Source organism: Ambystoma mexicanum, chromosome 9 (assembly GCF_040938575.1).
Source record: "Ambystoma mexicanum isolate Mex_15411 chromosome 9, UKY_AmexF1_1, whole genome shotgun sequence".
Lineage (NCBI taxonomy): Eukaryota > Metazoa > Chordata > Amphibia > Caudata > Ambystomatidae > Ambystoma > Ambystoma mexicanum.
The window spans coordinates 1,488,947,671-1,488,967,682 of NC_090931.1; the positions used below are offsets into that span (position 1 = coordinate 1,488,947,671).

General features: G+C 49.1%; 1 protein-coding gene across 1 annotated transcript in view; it reads left to right on the top strand.

Annotated features, from left to right (window-relative positions):
• LOC138489261 (unconventional myosin-X-like) overlaps nt 1-20,012 on the top strand; it is a 788,454-nt gene that overhangs the window by 723,386 nt on the left and 45,056 nt on the right. The window contains exons 33-34 of the mRNA XM_069616957.1: nt 6,455-6,612; nt 8,841-8,964. Of these exons, the coding sequence (XP_069473058.1) occupies nt 6,455-6,612; nt 8,841-8,964 (282 nt within the window). The remainder of the gene's footprint in view (nt 1-6,454; nt 6,613-8,840; nt 8,965-20,012) is intronic.

Consider the following 20,012-nt stretch of genomic DNA (forward strand, 5'->3'; position numbering starts at 1 on the left):
TGTTTCAAGGCGCGACGAGGCAAGAGAGGGGGAACAGAGGGAAGACGGACAATGATCCTACTAGGGCTGGTGACATTCAGATCGCGCAAGTGCATAGGAAGGGGAGGGGGAAAGTGCAGTACAAGGGGTAATAGAATAACAATAAGTAAAGTACAGCCAGCAGCTGGCAAGGGTAAAGGGTAAGTGCAGACATCAAGTGTCAAGTGCTGGTAAAGGGACTGTAGGGATACAGAAAAACAGTCCCCAAGTGTGGGGTTGCAAGGAAGGCAGTGCAGGTGTGCAACTGGCGGGAGAGGGGAACTGGGCCCGGGATCAGAGGGTGGGCAGGTAGCCAGTGCAGTGGCAGTTTCAGCCAGGACATCAGCAGGGGAGAGGAGGAGAGAAAGTGGAAACAAAGAGAAAGGTTTTGAGGTGCTTCCGGAACCGGAGATGGTTCTCCTCTTCAGGGGGGGCAGGAAGGCTATTCCAGAGGGAGGCCCCAGCCGAAGAAAGATCTACCACCAACTCGTTGCTTGGAGAAGTGACTGACCCTGAGGGAGTTGGAGGCGGAAGAGCGAAGAGCTCGGGAAGGAAGATATTTAGGAAGAGAGAGTTGAAGGTATTGAGGCCCCAGGCCCCAGAAGGCCTCGTGGACAATGCAGAGGGGTTTGAACTTAATCCTTGCAGCCACTGGGAGCCAGTGCAGAGATTTCAGTCCTGGAGAGATACGATCCCTGGGCTTGAGGCCAAGGACAAGTCTCGCAGTCCTGTTCTGGATGAGTTGCAGAGGGCAGAAGGTGGAAGCAGGCAGATTTAGAAGGCTGTTACAATAGTCCAGCCTAGAGAAAACCAGAGCTCTGGAGACAGTGAGCTTCTGGGGGAAGGAGAGGAAAGGAAGAATACCTCTGAGAAGGTGCAGCTGGTAGTGTGACTTCTTAGAGACGTCGGAGATGTGAGGAGAGAAGGAGAGTGTGGAGTCGAAGATGACCCAGAGGTTTTTAGCCTCACAGGTGGGAGGAGGAAGAGGGCCAAGAGAAGGCGGCCAGAGTGACAGGAAAGGAGGATGTGGGTGTGCTGATGAAGAGAATCTCAGTCTTACTGGCATTAAGGTAGAGATCAATGGCGGCACACCATGGCTGGATGGCGGGCAGACAGTGAGAAATGAGGGAGAGGAGGTGGCTGAGGGTAGCCTGAAAATGAGCTAATTATGCATAAATGTCTGTTTCGAAAATGCAGCTAGATATTTGAAAGAGTGCCTTATTGTTCAGAGCTCTAATAGGGCAACTAGATCTAAGGACTCAATGCGACTGACATGCCCTAGATACAGGCGGGCAAAAGGCAATGAACGGTCATACCCAGTGAATGCAGTTTTAGCATGGAATTAGTTGTCAATAAGCCTGCGACGTGAAGAAAGTTTTACTGCTTTTAAAAAAGCACTAAAGACCATAGTATCCTATTAGAACATTGTCAGTTTGGACTTTTAGTCCTTTCTCATTTCTCCTTCTGTGCCCTGATGCCTGCGGGCTATGGTGTGCAATACATAAATAAAATATACAGTGATATCGTAACCATATTTTCATAGTTTATGGAGGAACAATGCTATATGATGCCATTTCTTGTTTTGTCAAGGGGTGAAAGGTTGTGTGCCATCACTTCCCACGATGTCACTTGAGGGCGTGGTCAAATGACATTACTTCCTGTGATGTCATCAGAGGTCAGGGATTGTGTGATGTCACTTCCGCCACCCCTGACATTTTTGTGAAATGACAGCCCTGCATGGTTTGCATGGATACTACAAACGACATGAGAGAGAACAGCGATCTGATAGCACAGCGAGAGGAGTGCTCGCTTTGACATCTGTGCAGAGCCTGCTAACGCAGGTTCGAATCCGGGCAGGGCCAAACTCAGCCTTTCATCCTTCCGAGGTCGATAAATGAGCACCACACACCATGGGTAATAATAAGCAGTGCTCAGATACCTGAGGGTTCGTAGCGCTATATAAATGCTAAATTATTATTATTAGTATTAACAGAATAAACAGGTTTCCTTTCAAACGGTCGATGACCATCTCACCCACCCCTACCTACTGACGTCATTGGAAAATTCTAATCCAATGACTACCATTTCAGCACGCACGGCACATCCTGAAAAACAAGCAAAACCCCTGAGTATCAGACACTCTGGCCTCAAACGTCACTTCACCCCATGTTTATTGTTGGTCAAAACAAATGCCCAGACCCCTCTGCAAGCTCTCAAGCACTAAAATGATTACATCTAGTTTCTGCAAAAATGCCAGGCCATAAACCATTGCTGGTTTGTTAGCTGAGCTGACCATCTGCTAATGCCGTAGTTACTCATTTACCCTTCCTCTGACCTCGGAAACTCTGCAAAATCAGTTTCTGAGAGTCACTTAAAATTCACCACGCGAAACCCTGATGGCCGAGTTTTACTCCATTCATAAAAAGCCCACTACATTTAGATGTATAAATTCCCTATGCAAGTATATCAGTGTGTACGCATGTTTAATAACTGTCATGATTTCTTCACAGTGGGTTCTCTATGCCCCGCATCTAGGCACTCCATAGTACACCATATGTGGATTGTGTTTTATATTGCATATGATGGTTTTGGCATTTATCATTCTACATGCGTTTAAGTCCAATATGTATCAACTTGAACACAAAGTAACACTTAAAGTAATATTACACTGGATACATATATAAAATAGCAACCTCGCGCCAACTTTGCGCACCCGCAGTCACAAATATGGCGCATGCAACATGAACACCTCTTCCTCATTGGGACCTTTCTTGACCACCCCAATACCTTCAAAATTTCAGGAGACACCATTGAAGCAGCCACTGAGGGGAGCGTGTGTGACCTCTTGCTATCCTATATCTCAGCATGGCTTTTGAAACTGCAGACAAGACATCAGGACTGTCAAAATACCTCTTCCTCTTGTTCATGGCCTTTCGTCCAATCAGTCTCTGTACTAGACTGTCTTTTCAGACTCTCACAAGGTCAAGTGATAAATCCAGCAATAATCACTGCTCTACATCCTCCTACTATGGCAAAGTGTGCCCGTTCTATCTTTCCCTATTGCATGTCATAACGGCGCCTTGATGCCTACGGGTTTAGGTGCTTTATAAATGCAAAAATAAATGAATTAAACTCCCAGACAGCATGTTCTCTGTGCCCCTCAGCTGGGAACGCTCGTACAACACTCAATAAATGCCTTGGTCTTGCGAAACCTGCCTGTTGGGCTTTGGATTGTAAATACAAAAGAGCTTTTAGAAATGTACGGGCTCTAAATAAAACCTAGAGTTCAACGCCAAAAGCAAAATCTCTTTCCTGAGCAACCCGCCATTTATCTTAGGTTGACTAATCACAATCAACAGCAAGGGTTAATGGGGAGGGCTCCCTTGTCATCAAAATGATTTTACTAGCCAGATTTACTCGCCTCTTACAATATAGACAACTGAGCTGATTCTGTCCATTACACTCCCAGAGGTCAGTCCAGCAGCAGCGGTAATGAATATGAACTCCCAATTTACCTATGTATACCCAGTTTCTGCAACCTTTGCCTCTGCAGATGTACCCCTGTCCTACACAGTCAATACAACTGTAGCCTGATATGGTATCTTCCTGTTATCGCTGGACTGACTTCCTGTCCACATCCAGGTCTCACCCCTAGCTGCATCCATTAAGAAACCTTAATATACATAAGCCCTTCAGATATGCCTGGCTACAAAATATGCCAATGCATGCTCCCCCGGCACCACCCATGCAACCTCTGATGAGAAGACTGATGCGTTGCCGTGCAAGGGTGTCTGGTGTGTGCTAGTGATGTGCATCTGCTCTGAAACAAGCCCCCTCATCACACCGGCAGATCTTGGCAGAGCTGAAGCTTAGAAGGATGTGTATCCATGCGTTCCTTTATGGGATTGTTCAGAACCGCCCTAAAGGATAGAGACAGAAGTCAAAAGAAGGCTACACCTCACGCCATCCGTCAGGCCCCTTCACTCATCCAAATCTTCAGCAATGGAACAGCCATTCTCTGAAACTACATTGACCTTCAACCCGTGTCTAGCTTCACTTCAAGGACGCCCCGAAATGCCTCCCGTGCACAACCCATAGTTCTCCTCACATAGAGTACACGTGTGCCATAAAGATGTACTGCTGTGTGATGGGAAATCTTCTTTGGGCTGCTTTCCTCCCATAGACTTCTATGGGACACCCATTTTGTTGCTATTGTTTGTTGGCTGGCCTGACTTTCGGGAGGTAGGTAAAGCCTCTGCTTTCCTTCCTTTGTTTTGTGCTCATGTTTATGGGGAAGCTGCTCCGTCCTTAAGACTATCAGTTTTTAGAGACTGTCTCCCTTAGGGATTTCTTGATTTTGTGTCCTTACTTAATTCTTTTATAATGCACGTAATGCCGGAGACTAGTTTCTAAGAGCGGGACCAGGATTCAAACCACTGTGTTGCTCTGCGTGGTCTTGCTTCCAAGGAAAACTCATTGCCCCTGACCTATCCTTACTTAACCTTGAATATCACCTCACAGTGAAGTGTGCTTAGGATATTTTGGATCCTTAAAACATTTTCTTTTGTAACTTTGTGGTTAAATGTGTCAAGTATGAGCGGTTATATTTCTACAGTGTTTGACTTTTTACTCCTGCACTCTTGCATTTTAGCACACAATGACATAAGTACCATATACTGTAACATAGCTGTAACGTGTGATTTTCGCCTGCCATTTGGCTATTTTGTACTTTGGTCTTCTTCCTGCCCTCTCGGGTGCGGAATTGCCATATATGGAAAGCCCTATCCCAGGCACAGGGGCAGTCTGTGCGTTGCCGGATATGAGTGCTAGAACTATCTGGTCCCAATTCACATCCGGGTCACTGAGTGTCAGTTGCTGGGCAGATTGTGTGGCCAGTGGCTATCCATTTTTGGATAGCCACTGCTAGTTGAATGATGCAGATCCTTAGCTTGGATAATAGGACTCCTTGTGCAGCCATTCAGGTAATCATCGGGGCTAAGATTCCTACAAAGAAGTGCAGGCCACTGAAGAGCCGAGGATAGCAGTTGCAGCTGACGAGCATTGCCTCCACCCAAGTCCTGGTGAAGCGATGCTCCTCTTTTCTGATCTCTGGAAAACCCCAGACCAGCATGAGCAACCACTCTCCACTCCTGCTTGCTTGAGGATCCCTACCTGCTGAGCCTTTGGAAGGGTCCTTGCACCCCCAGTGGACTGACCAGCCCACTCCTGGGCTATGTTGCTGGAGTCGTCAGTGTTTCGAGTGCATCCTTGGCATTTGGTGGATATTCAGCTTGTGCTTCAAGATGCCTGCTCCTGCATATTCAGCGTTCCAGTCCCAATGTAAGTCGTGTAGGGCCTGCATCTTTGTTTGCCAACCTGACGCCTGACCGTGATGACTCTCGTTGAATCCCATCTTCACTCCCTGGAGGTCGCTTGCTCCACACAAGTCTTCTTCCTTTCATGTCAAGGGTGATCATCTTTGTCTGTAATTGTAAAATAGGTACCACGACTGACTGAAATGAAATCCCAACACCAAAATCGACTTTTGCACCTCCCTCATCCGGCGAAATACAGAAGTGGGGGCCATTCGAATCTGGAACCTGTGATGTGGTCTTGGATGGGAATCTGCATAAGGGGGGGGGTAATTTAACTTGCTGGATTTGTCCATGCCCCCTCTCCTCCATAGGGTTACATGGGCGTGAAGCGCTTGACCCATCTCTCACTTGCTTGACTTACATCGGTGGTGCAGTCGAGGATCCCCCTAGGTGTTACGTAGTTTGGCAGGACTGGGAGACACACTTACCTGAACTTGCCGGATTTCTGGAACTCTTAATCACAACCACTGGCATTGCTACAAATCCAATAGTTAACCCACCTGAATAATGTATATTGTGGAGCTGGAGAATTTTAAGCGCTAGGCTCCACTTATCTCAGGGTTGTACTTACTAAGGTTTGGGGACCCAATTCTCAACACTTGTGTATGGGTGCATTATAAATAACTTATCAATCAATCAACTGTTTAATTCTCTCTTTCTTTATCCGATTACTTACCCGTGTTTCACTGCTCCTGAAACAACCCTGTACTTGCTTTGCCACATACAGGTATTCAAAGTATTGCTTATATTTCTGCTAACTGTAATTTAACAGCCTTTAAGGTAAAATGTGAAACCCCCCACATGATTGTTGCTTTGTGTTGAGTTATTGGCACCCTAAACCACTTGAACACCTCCCCTGAGACTAAGCCTTGCCACTTTATTTCCTACCTTGACTGGGTTTGGCTCGTCTTCAGTGTCTTTCCTTTTCACAATAATAGGTTGGGGTCCCAAAATCCACCGCCAGGGTGCATTTTGGAAATCCATCTTAACACTGTGTTTTTAAGAAGTTGTACAGTGTTTTGCAATCTCTACATTAATGATGGATTATTCTCGACCTCTAGGGTACTGGAACATCATTGTTCATGGACGTAAACATTCCTATCGGCTCTACACTAAACTTCTGAACGAGGGGATGAGGTGGGCCTCGGCCATCCAGGGGGTCATCGACAGCAAGGTTCCCATTGAAACCCCAACGCAGCAGCTGATACGAGACATTAAGGTAGGTTGCTGCACAATTCTTCATGTATTGGGGAGCTCTGTGGTGCATTCACCCCCATAGACCTATTCAGCGGTCTCACTAGAGGGGTTGGCTGCAGATCTCACCTACGCATGCACACTTTTATTTGTCTTCAAGTGAGATTCACTCACAGTTCACGCAGAACTTTACCCATTGCACCTCTAATGGATATGTTCTCTGGTGCACGCTATGGACAACTGGGCATCAGTTTAAATGGAGCAATGGATCCATCGACCATCCGGCTGCTGCTGGGTTTAGACCGCCATTAGAGTACAGGAACCATGTTAAGCCACACCATGGACAGGTAAACAACCAATCCATCCACCGTGTCACCTGGGCCAGCTGCACGTGTGCCTCTTAAATCTGGTAGAGTAGGATAGGACTGCTCCACGGTCGGGCGGGGGGGGAAGGGTGTCACACACAGCCAGAATGGCCACATCTCCGCACCTTACATTCTGGGTATGCTGCAGAGCTATGTCGGCAACATTAGTCAAGACCACGAGTCCAATGACTCCTGTTAGAACCTCACTTTAAAAATCAATACACCATCAAACCAGAAACCCTGGGTAACACTGCAAGCCTAAGAACCTGAAGACTGGTCCTCTTAATGCCAGACTGGAAACAGTACACCAGCAAACCAGAAATCCTGGGTTACACTTCAAACCCAAGAACCTGAAGACTGGTCCTCGATGCCAGGCTGGAAGCAGTACACCAACAAAGCAAACATCCCAGGTTACCTGCAGTGCTACCTTGGGTTATGTTGTAATATGTTAATTTATTGGGATTCATACCATACACTCCCACCATTTGTATAGTCTCCAGGTGCTCTGACGAATGAGAGGGGGAGGTGGGTGAGTCTAGTGTGCATAAATAGCTTTGCGGCTGTGTTGATGCATGCAGACATGAAGTACCCTGAGCTGTGTGTGTGGGTCTGAAGGGGTGCCTTGTGTGCATGTGGTGCTAGATGCATTGGCTGAAGGTGTGGTGCGTAAGTTGGGTAGAGGGGGTCATGCTCTGAAGCTTGATGTCTGCAGGATGGGGTGTTCATTTGCTATGTGTGGATGGCATGGTTGGTGTGCATATTGTGTGTAGGAGCAAAGAATGTGATGGTTTTAATGCGGACAGCAGTCCAAGATCTCGATGGGCATGTTGGTGAGGAGTACAGACACACATGAAGCCACGTATAGCAGATCCTAAGATGTCATAGCAAGGCATGAACAGGTTCATGAGTACATCTACAACCAAGATTATCCACAGCGGGGGATCTGAATTAATACAATTATGTAGACTGGCTCGGCAAAGCAAATCGCATGATGCCTCCTGGGTGGAGGAATAGGTGTTCGGAGGATTTGGGGAAAGATGTATTTTGATGTGTTATTCCTAAAACGTGGTGGTTTCGGTGTGTGCAGTGCATGTGCCTTCCTCCTTTTAAGTTGCAGTGTTTTTAGAGGGTCCTGGGTTGTCCGTTGTAGAGTGCAGAGCGCATCAGGGTGAGCTGCATTTCCTTTTCATTACTGAGGGAGTCTGGGTTTTCCTTAAGGTGTAGTAGAGTGATGCAGAGCCTCTCTAAGAAGACTTGTGTGCTGACTGGAAGCCAGCGTTCTCCTTTCAGTGTTTGGAAGATGGGGCCCCATGACCTTTTCCGCGGCTTCCTAGACCAGATGACGTGTAGATACACTTGTTCTAGCATCCAAAGGCAGAATGAGATGGGATTGTTCGGATGGTGGTAGGTGGTGGTCACAGGGAGGAGACGCCAAGGAATGCCGAGATGATGTGGGATGGGCAGGCCTCACATCCGGTCATAGGTCACTGCTAGGTGTTTTTAATGTAGTGGTTGGAGTGATTTGATGGCCTTGCACAAGGGGCATAGTTTGGATGGAGGGGCTTTTGGAAAGCATTTCAGAAGACCTCTACAAGCCATACACCAAATGGCTGCACAAATCCATAGCTGGTTTATCCGGACATCCCTCGTGGAGACGACACCACAGCGGCCCAGCAGAGCTGTACTGGGCAGATCAGGACATCTTCGTTTGAGAACCCGCAGAGGCTGTGTTAATGCACTGGTGGGGTGGAGAGGTTTGGGCATGGGGTGGAAAGGGAGGGTTACCCGCACGTCTAAGCTGAGGAGTGTGCTGTGCAACACTGTCACTGGGGTTATAGCAAAAGGAATCTCACCCAAGCACTGACCGCAGAACCTCCTCTTTATTTAGGAAAACAGCCTGAACTGTGAGTTGGTGGAGCAGACGTATAAGAGGAACCCAATCCTGAGGTACACACAGCACCCGCTGCACTCGCCTCTGCTGCCTTTACCCTACGGAGATGTGCGGCTAAATTGTAAGTCTTATCAAAAATGTACCATCGCTCTACAATTGTGAGTGAGGTTAATTCACTCATCCGTATATTCAAAGCAGATTGATCTGTTTACATTGTAATGATTTATATTCACACCCTAAACCCTCCTCTAACCCCTCAGTGTTTCCACAGCCAATCATTTGGCCAAGGCTCTCTATGTGACCTAAATCTCAAGTGTGCCACCACCGCCTTGCTTCTCCACTCTTTTTGACTGCTTACTCTCTGTTCTCTACTCCTCTCCCTTTCTCCCTTGTCCTATCTCCTCTCCTTCCGTTCTTCTATGCACTTCCTCTATCAGAATTGTCCCTGGACCTAATGTGATAGCAACCTCGTCTGTCTCCTCCCCCCTCCACTTACTTGTCGCCCCCCTCCCCAGCACTATCTGAAATGTTGTCAGGCCTAGTACAATAGTTGCTTGTTTTGTTCCTCCCCTCCCTTTCTGCACCCCTCTCCCTCACCTCTTGTTTTCTTTCCGGCTCTACCAGAAATGTCGTCAGGCCTAGTATGGTAGTCGGCTGTCTGTTTCCATTTCCTTCCCACTCTCCCCCTCCCTTCCTTATCTATGTTTTAGCTCTTGCACTATCTGAAATGTCATCAGGCCGAGTACGATAGTTAATTTTGCATCCTTACTGTTCATGGCCTGTAAGAATGTCATTGTATTTTCCCTTGTTCCCTCCCTTGCCTTGAAGTGCTTTGAAACGCATTGTGTATAGGCGCTATATAGATAGACTATCATATCATTATGCTCTTGCCCTGATAACTTTGCATTCATCATACTCAGTTTGCCCTCAACCACCTCCTAGTGTGCCCTCGCCCTTTCATTGAGACCTCTCAAACTAGATCTACCCTCTGTGCCATGCATCTTAAGGTTCACTGCTTGGTAACCTGTTGTGAAAGTCCAAAGAGAATGGGGAGTAAGAATAATCCTCTTGCGCAACTATACTACTTACCTGTAACTGTATTGTAACGTAACCTTTTTTGACTGCTTGCAATTGTATCTGTAACCAGATCTAATTTATGCGCCCGTATGCCCCTGGGCCTGGCTGCGCTTTACAAATAAAATAAATACAAATACTGTAGTCATTTTATTCCTCTGGCCCACCTGTGTTGGTGATATCCCTGATTCAGACCATGCTTATGAATGCATAGCAAAATGGTGGGAACTGCACACAAAAAAGTGAGGGCCACGGTGCGCAACAGCAATCTGGGACAAGATCTTTACAGTGTCAGTGTAGTGCGCTAGAAGCCTTTTCTTTTAAACTGTTGGTCCAAGGTTTCCAGTCTTGCTAATGGGTGGCATACGTTTCTGCACGGAAAGATGTTCCTTTTGCTGCTCTCCACCCATAGACTTCTATGGGACACTTTCCTTTGCTTTGTTTCAACTCTTGACCTGACTTTCTTGGTAGGGGACGCCTTCTGCTTCACTATCGTTGCTGTATGCTCCTTCTAATGGGGAAACTGATTAGGCCATAAGCCGATCAGTGCTGCCACACTACGTCTCTCTTTATGGATTTCTTGTATTTTTGCAACTGCATTCATCACCCTAAAGTGAGGAGCATTTAGGATACTTTGTGTCCTTAGATCTTTTTCTTTTGTAACTTGTGTGTACTGGTGGCAGCAGATATTTTCCTACCATATTTTGAACTTTGTACTTGTGCCCTTTTCTAATTACAGCAAATATATGTAGCTAGCACTCTAAGATGGCGACGCCGCGTGATGTTTGCCTGTCCTTTGGCCTTGTTGTTGTTTGTCGTTCCTGCGTCACTAGGGCCGGAATTGTCTTCTATAGAATGGCTGTTCCTGGGGCAAGCTGCTGATTTTGCTGGATAAGCGGTGGTCTTTCTGTATGTGTGTGTGTGTGGCTGGAGTTGGGGGCTGGACGGTCTACTCCCAGTCCACACCCTGGTGCCTGTATGTCTGTTTCTGGGCAGATGTTTTGACCATTGCCTACCCATGATTGGATATTCACTACCAGTTTGAATGGTGCAGATCCTTATCATTGATGGACCCAGGTGAGCTTCAAAGCCAAGGATTCCTGCAGCCATTCGAGAGATCGTTGTTTGAGCCAAGGCTGCTATGAATAAGAGATGACCCAAGGACTACTCCTGCAGCTGACAGGCATCCACTCCAGTGAACTCCCGGAGACTCCCTAGACTAGGTGGAACAACCAGTCTCAACCCCTTCGGAAGTGTCACTGGACCACCCGATCGACTGACCCTCTCTCTCCTAGGCTACCACGCTGCAGCTGAGCCCACTCAGCAAGACCCTCACTAGGGGTCTGGGCAAATGGGTCCTCAATGGGAGCGAATCCCCTCTTGGGGAGAAGGACCCCCTTTCCTGTAAGCAACTCCCAGTCCAGAGTACATTGTCTGCCTACATGGGAATCAGAAAGACTGCTACTTCTGTTTTGGACTCTCCAAATAGTGACATTTCTTCAATCTCTTTGGCTGCCTCCTGAACTCCACAGTGAAGGGGAAATTACACACCCCTTTTTGTTGTCTTGACAAACATAAAAAGACGAGGAACCGTGAGAATGGAGGAGAGGGAATCCTACACAGAGGCGAGTCTGATGGGAAGACTTTCTGCAGGGGCGGGGCCATGCTATACCACAGAGCCGGTGGTAGCGTGGGAAGTGAGCTGATCGCTAGCACGACGCCGTAAGGCTGGCATCCTGTCTGACCAAGAAGCCAAGGTCGGGGGAGAGACAGAGACAGTAAAGCAAAGTTTCGCCTGGTGGCATGACCACGCGGAACCTGTGGTTGGCCTGGGGCCTGTTAACTAACGCCAAGACTAGACTGCAGCGGAGATGTCGGATCCCGACCTGCACTTCTGAAGTGAATGAGCTCCCGAGCAGTGGAAGGAAGCAAATGCTCCCGAAGAGGTGATGCCGTTGAGGGGTGAACATTGATAACAAAGGCTGGAAAAGCCACAAGGGTTACAGGAGCCAAGAAACCCGAATGAGCAGATGCCATACCGTGGGCCTGCTGATACAAATGTATCCGAGAGCCAGAGGGCTTTGGGGAGCCCTGGGAAATCAAGAGACACAAACATTAAAGGCTGGGGAAGCCACAGGGGCAACGGAAGCCTGGAAAATCCGAACGGGCAGACGCCCGTTCGAGGTCTTGCTAAAGCAAGCCCGACTGAGGGCCAGCAGACTTTGGTGAGCCTTGGAAACATGACATATAGCGAACAGAACTGGGAGTAGAGAGAGCCTGGAGGGTTTCTGTGTTGCGACACCAGACAAGGACACTGTCAAGCACTAAGTGTGACATGGTGGGATTGTGTTCAGAAAACCTAGTCTTTCCCGAGAAAAGGAAAACTGAATGGAGTGTATGTAAAGTATTAAAAGCTTGGCCTACAGAACATGCAAAGAGGCTGAGGACTGTACAGCGAGAAATGTATTAACTTTGTGTGAAGAGATCCAGAACTTGATGAACTTTTAAAGCCTTATTCTTGGGCGGGGGGAGGGGAAGCATCCAAGTGATTGGGCCAGACAGGGGCCAAAGACCGGGGTTGTTGCTCTGGCCTCTTTTCTTTTGTTATCTTTCCTTAAGAGGTAGGGTCAGATACCAGAATAGAATTGGGCATGAGGATTATTTCTTTTGGACTTTGACAGCACCCTTATCTTTAGTTTGGTTAGGCAGGGAACTGCCCTCATAGCGGTGGGGTTGGATAGGCTTTTTTGTTACTATTTGACTATAAAAAACCTTAACGTATCACATCTTAGACTGGCCCCTTCTTCCGGTACACCACCCATGGCAGTTACATTTTCCTGCTGTCCTCCATAGGGTTACATGGGTGCAAAGTCCTGATACCTTCTTGCTCTTTCCTGAGATTGGTAGGTGGTAATCAGGTCAAGGTTCCCTTCCTAGGCCTACCCTACTGCATGGGATTCAATTACTTACCTGAACCTTTCTTCACGTTTTGAACTTTGCACAATGCCAGTGGTTGTGTTTCAACCACATGGTAAACCTACCTGAGAAGTATAACTTTGGAGCGGATACATTTAGGGCACAAGGCTCGGAACCATCTTAGGGTTGGATTTAAGTTCTGGGGAATTGCTTTATGGGTGCCTTGAAGTGTCTCTACTGAACTTTAGGCATCTGAGTACTTGCCTCTTTGACACCGGTTATTGAATCATGTTCTTTCGGTCTTCTCCTAATGGTGAATTTATGTGTCGGTTTCATAGTACGTATGTGGCAATATTTGCCTAGAGGTTTTATTTGCTTGGTGTGCATTTTGAAGGCCTAATAAATCATTGTATAGTTTTGTACTTGCCTGTCCTACTGGAATGATTGGTGTTCTATGTGGACTTCTTGTGGCCCGATACCATGAGTGTAAGCCTTGCCGCTCTGCTACCTCACCTTGATTGGGATGGGCTAGAATTCAGTGTCTTCTCTGTTCACCATAAAAGGTTGGCCTCCCAAAATCCACCCAGGTTTGAATTTGGAAATCCATCTGAACAGTGTCACACTGTTGGTAAGGTAAAAGGGCCTGCAGGAATATGAGGATGTAATCCTCTAAATGTGATTGGTTTATCCCAACATCAGCAATCTGGCATTTCCTGATAAACCCACCGTGGAATGTGAGTGCTCTGCTCATTGCATTAGTGCAGGAGTCTGTAACCTTTTGCTATCCAGACGTTGTGGACTACAACTCCTATCGGCTCTAACCAGCATAGTATTTTTTTTTTTATTTTTTATTGTAAAACTGCAGTTTAATAGATGTATCAAACTTTTGTTACATAGCACTAGCACAAGAGTTTCAGCTAATTTGCTCCCTTCAAAGCTAAATTGAGTTGCTCGGCTCCCCGCAGAGAGTAGGGACAGAGGTCCCTTTCATTTCTTTTTTTTTTTCTCCCCTTTTTTTTTTTTTTTTTTTTCCCCTTTATGTTTTGTCCATCATTCCTCACAAATAAGTACAGTCTTGGTTCGCTTCTTCAGGTTTAGTCTGTGCTCAGTATCGCATCTAAGAAGTTGATTATGCTACATGTGAGCTTTATATTCCTCCCAGCCGAGACAGTTTCCCACCACTCATCTGCGTCGTATAGGATGGGTTTATAGGAGAGCAGGTGTAACTCTCGTGGAATGGTAAGCTGGGTGCAGGCTGTTATTAGATGTTTTAGAGACTCTACTTCACCTGAGTTGCAAAATCTGCATTTATTTGAAGAGATGATTTTCGATCGACGTCGCCATAATGCTTCTCTGGTATTCAGGACGTTCAGTCTGAATTTCAGGAATTGATTCCTGTGGTGACGTGAGGGGCAAGTTGTGAGATACTTCGGTAAGGAATGTAATTTCAACATACTAGTCGAGGCTGGCAGAGTGGATTTAAGAGTTGCTCGGTGCTCGTAAGTTGATATCCAGTCCCAAGCTTCAAGTTTTTTTTTTGCGTGTTGTGGGCGATCAATCAGCTCGTCAGTAGATATATTTGCGGCATCCATAATGGTTTTTATTTCAGACTTCCATGTTTGAAGTAGGCTTGAGTGTGGATGTTCATTATCATTTACGAAGATTTCATAGGCTGGGATTTGTGATCCGAGCAACATTTTCCTCAGAAGCGATAATGATTGCCATAGTATTGTCATATACATTGAGTTCTGGGTCAGTTCATATCTTAGAGCCGCCATTGAGATATATTTGGGAAGTCCTAGTGCTCGTCTCCAGAACCTCCCTTCAAGTTGCTGCCACAGGGAATGATCGAGATTCCACCCTGTTGCTCCACCAAAGGTTACGGTGGGGAGGAACTTCTGCAGATAGAATGAGATTAGTGGCGCTATTGAAAATTTTCCATAGTCTTTGTTAATTTTCGCTCCTTGGAGACCTAATTTAGTTGCTCTTTCCAAAAGGTCAGCTGACCATGCAGATTCGCAAAGGGAGTTGTTGACCATGATGCCCAGATATCGAATCGAGGTTACGATACTTAGATTTTCGTTTTCAATAGTCCATTTAAAGCATTGATCTTTCCTTGATACGCTTTTTCCAATGCACATGATCTTCGTTTTTCCTGTGTTTAGTTGTAAATCATTGGCTATTAGATATTCATTTAGACTGAGCAATAGATGTTGCAGGCCGATCTGAGTTAAATCCAATAGCACAATGTCATCGGCGTATACAAGGTATTTAATGGAAGTTCCGTTTATCTTTGGAGAAAAACTGTGTGCAGATTCCAGCCAATTTGGTAAATCAGAGATGAATAATTTGAATAATTCGGCGGCAAGAGGACATCCTTGCTTGACGCCTTTATGCGTGGGAATTGGCTCTGTCAGTACGCCTTGTGAATTCACTTTCACTTGTATTGTGGTGTTAGTGTGCAGAGCTATGAGGGGGTCAAGAATTTGAGCTGGGCAATTCCACCCTCGAAGTTTGGCCCAGAGTTTATCTCGATTTATTGCATCAAACGCTTGTCTGAGGTCGACAAATACGAAAAAGATTTTTCTCTTCGCTTTTAGGGCTTCTAATTTTAGAATAGTTAGTAGGGTGAGGTTTACGTCAACACCTACTTGTGCGACAAAACCTGTTTGTCGACAGTCTGTTTGGTTTTTCTTGGCTGCCCAAGCCGTCAGCTTCAGTCGAAGAAACGATCCGAATATTTTTCCCATCGTGTCCAGCAAGGCAATGGGCCTGTAGTTCGAAGGATCGTCTCGACTGCCCTTCTTATAGATTGGTACCACTATAGCTTTTGACCATGAAGCAGGCGTTTGTCTTGACATTGAGATTTGACGAAACAAGCTTTCCATAAATTTGGCCCAATGATGTTTATGTTTCGAGGGGATTGGGTCCTCCGACGTATTCCATATCTATGACAGGTAATCACCACAGCTGTGCTGCTTCGGAAACTTTTCCGGCGTCTGCGTCCTGCGTCGATGACGACGATGCGCCGACGTCGAGGACCTCCTCCGACGTCCGACGTCATCCGATGTGATAAGTAGGACGCACGACACCTGTAGCCTCGGTTCCGTTTTTTCCGCGAACGTGTTGCTTCGTGTTTCTCGGTTCTAAGCCTCGACTCTTTGGAGTTCTGTTCTTTCTGGTTCTTCGAACCTGTTCGTTTGTGTATTTCTTCGACGATGTCTTCCACTGCGTCGTCAACCCCGCGTCCGGGCTTTAAGAAGTGCGGGGAGTGCGGGTCCAAGATGTCGGTGACTGACTCGCACGACGCCTGCCTCTGGTGCCTCGGGGAGGCCCACGACACGGATGACTGTATCGACTGCCTGTCGCTCACGTCCAGGGCCTTGCGCGAGCGTATGAAGAAATTGTCGGTAGGTCGGGTGTCCAAGCCCCGGAAGTCGAAGTCGGCGGGGGTTTCGACGGATGATTCGAGGGGTGACTCTCCGTGTCATCGTCGGAAGTCTCGTCGGTCTTCTTCTAGGAGTCGGTCTCGCCACTCCTCCGCCTCTTCGAGGCATTCTCGGAAGCGCCGACACCGGTCGCCTTCCAGGTCCTCTTCGGAGGACTCTGCCCGGCCCGTCGGTTACCCCTCTAGCCGTGCGACGCCGGAGGAATGGGCTTCCTTCGGGAAGAAGATGTTGGCGATTCTTGAGTCGCAGGGTACTCAACCGTCCGCGCCCCCGAGTGGGGTCGGCCGTGTGAGGTCGAGAGCCACCGCTCGCAAGAGTGGTCGGCGCGAGTCACGGGAGAGGTCCCGTTCGGACAAGGAGGCTCGTTCTCGCCGTACCCGTTCCAGGTCCCGGTCCTCGACGCGATCGAGACCGTGTGCACCTGTGATGTCTTCGAGGAAGACATCGACGCCTGTGGCGTCGAGGGAGTCGACAGGCTTTCTCGAGGCTCCGGCTCCGAGGAAGTCGTCGAAGGCGTCGACATTCAGGTCGTCAAGGGACACGCTCGGGGCTCCGGCTTCGAGGGCTGTGTTGACGCCTCCGATACTGGAGGCGCTGCATCTGACGTCGACGCCGGTTTCCTCGACGTCGATCCTCTCGGCGCCGTTGCCGGTTTTCTCGGCGTCGGCGCCGATTCGCTCGACGCCTTTCGTGTCGGAGGTGCCCCGTGTCACGGGTGTACTCCCTAGGAAGGCTCTGGTTAAGAGCAAGCACTCTCGGGTGCCTTTTCGCCACCTGGATTATATTTCGGAGGCGGATGAGGTTTCTGATGGCCTGGTTCCTAGTCTGGTGCCAGATGAATTTGTCTCGGGCCATAGTCAGTTTGGCGATTTGAGACAGTCACTGCATGATGCCAGTGGACTGGACACCTCTCTGGAGGTGGAATTTTGTAGGCCTGAGCCTGGCTCCCATGCCGATTCCTCGTACCGGCGCCTTATGGCTAGGGTGTCTGAGTATCTGGGATGGTCTGCTCCCCCAGGGGAGTTTGTGCAGGATGATCTGACGGACATCCTTGATGTTGGTCCCCCAACTGACCCGGTACTGCCGTTCCATATGGCTTTACAGCGAAGGGTGGCGGCGGCTTGGACTGCTCCGGAGAGTCTCCCGGCGGTGGGCAGATCCTTGTCACGTAAATACCGTCCAGCCAGTAGCGACCCCTGCTACTTGACCAGGCACCCCACTCCGGAAAGTTTGGTGGTGCAGGCGGCCACGGCCCCGGCAAAGCAGGCGTCGTACCCTACCATCCCTCCTGATAGGGACGACAAACGTTTTGATGGCTGGGCGAAGAAAGTGTTTTCTTCTGGTGGTATGGCGCTTCAGGCGGCCAACTCCATTTGTGCCTTGTCACGTTTCACGCACACTCTGTGGAACTGTGTTGCGTTAGCGGCTGAACATATTCCCGAAGGGGTTGAACGGGATGGTTTCCTTGCCATGGTCCAGGATGGTAAGGATGCCATGTGTGAGTCCGTTCAGTCGGGTCTGGACTTGGCTGAATGCGTCAGTAGGTCCATGGCGGCGAGCACCGTGATACGCAGGTTTGCGTGGTTGCGGAAGTCGGGGTTTGCTCCTGATGTGCAGTCCCGGCTCCTCAACATGCCCTTTGACGGTGAACACCTTTTTGGCAGCAAGGCTGACGAGAGCCTTGAGAGGTTGCAGACCTCAAAAGCTGCAGCGAAGTCGTTGGGCCCTGCAGTTCGCCAGCCTCCGCCTTTTCGTCCTAGGGGACAGCAGTGGAGGGGTGGTTCCTTTCGCTATTACTCTTCCTTCAGTAGAGCGAGAGGCGCTGGCAGTCAAAGAGGCCAACGCAGGGGTACCAGAGGTGGACGACAGGGTACCCGTGGTGCCAAGGCCGCTCGGGCTGTTGCCTCTTTGCCCTCAGGTAACGCCGCAGCCGCTCCCATTCAGTCGTGAGGCCTTGTCCCATGGTTCGCCGGTTGGGGGAAGGCTGGCGCAGCATCTTGTAGAGTGGCGAGCCATTACTTCAGATGTGTGGGTTCTGGAGATCAAAACCCACGGCTACTGTCTTCCTTTTCGGCACAGGCCTTGCGACAATCCACCGGGGAACCTCTCTTTGCCGAGTCCGGATCCGCTCCTTGCGCAGGAAATTCATGCCCTGCTGGAGAAAGGCGCCATAGAACTGGTGCCTGTAGCGGAGAGGAACAAGGGATGGTATTCCCCTTATTTTTTGGTTTCGAAGAAAGACGGGGGATTGAGACCCATCATGGACTTGCGCGATTTGAACAAACTCCTCAGGAAGGACAAGTTCAAGATGGTTACTCTCTCTCAAGTCCTCCAGGCCCTTCAGCTTCAGGACTGGTTGGTGTCACTCGACCTCAAGGATGCTTACTTCCATGTGCCGATCCATCCCAAGCACAAGAAGTACCTGAGGTTCGCGGTTGGCGACTCGCACTTTCAGTTTCGGGTCCTGCCGTTCGGATTGACCTCCGCCCCGAGGGTTTTCACCAAGCTCATGGTGGTGGTGGCAGCGCATCTCAGGCAAGGGGGGATTCACGTCTACCCCTACCTGGACGATTGGTTGATCAGGGGGAGCTCTCCCGAGCAAGTCCTGGATCATCTATCGATCGCCTGTCGCTCCCTTCACAGGCTGGGCTTCTCCCTCAATTTAAAGAAGTCCCATTTGACGCCAACGCAGCGGCTCCAGTACATCGGAGCTGTGCTCGACACTTCCCTGGGGCAGTGTTTTCCTCCCCAGGTGAGGGCTCTTCACATTCAGCAGATGGTGCACAAGTTTCAGCATGCCCAGACGCTCCCAGCGTTCGAGTTCTTGAGGTTGCTCGGCCTCATGGCATCCTGCATTCTTCTGGTGCCAGAGGCTCGCCTGCGCATGAGATCTTTGCAGTGGGCACTCAAGATGCAATGGTCGCAGTCCTCCGGCAGGATGTCGGACCCTATTCAGGTGCCGCTCTCGGTCGCCCAGGGCCTTCTGTGGTGGGCCGTCGAAGGCAACTTGATGAAGGGGGCTCTGTTTTGGCTTCCCTGGCCGGAGGTGACGATCGTGACGGATGCATCCCTCACGGGATGGGGAGCTCATGCCAGCGGGCTGACAGTCAGCGGTCGTTGGTCTCCGTCGGAGTCCAGACTCCATATCAATCTGTTGGAGCTGAGGGCCGTCAGGCTAGCCCTGAAGGCTTTTCTGCCGACTGTGCGAGGGAGGAATGTCCTGATCCTGGCGGACAACACGGTGACCATGCACTACCTCAACAAAAAAGGGGGGGCAGGGTCACTTCCTCTGTGCAGGGAGGCGATGCAGCTCGAGTTCTGGGCCATCCTGCAGGAAGTTTCGGTCTCGGCAGTTCATCTGGCCGGAGTCGAAAACGTGACGGCTGACGCTCTGTGCAGGCAGAGCGCGATCTCTCACGAGTGGGAGTTGGCTCAGGAGATTCTCCTGGAGATCTTCGCCCTTTGGGGGACCCCTCAAGTGGATCTCTTCGCCTCCAGTGTCAACCGGAAGTGCGAGAGGTTCTGCTCGCGGGAATTTCCTCCAAAAGGAGCCTTAGGGGACGCGTTCGTGGTGGATTGGTCGTTCCCGCTGCTGTACGCGTTTCCTCCAGTCCCCGTCATCCCGCAAGTGCTGCGGAGGTTACGGAAGTTCGGTTCCCGGAAGATCCTCATTGCTCCGGCGTGGGCTCGGAGGACGTCGTACCCGGACCTTCTCGACTTGTCCATCTGC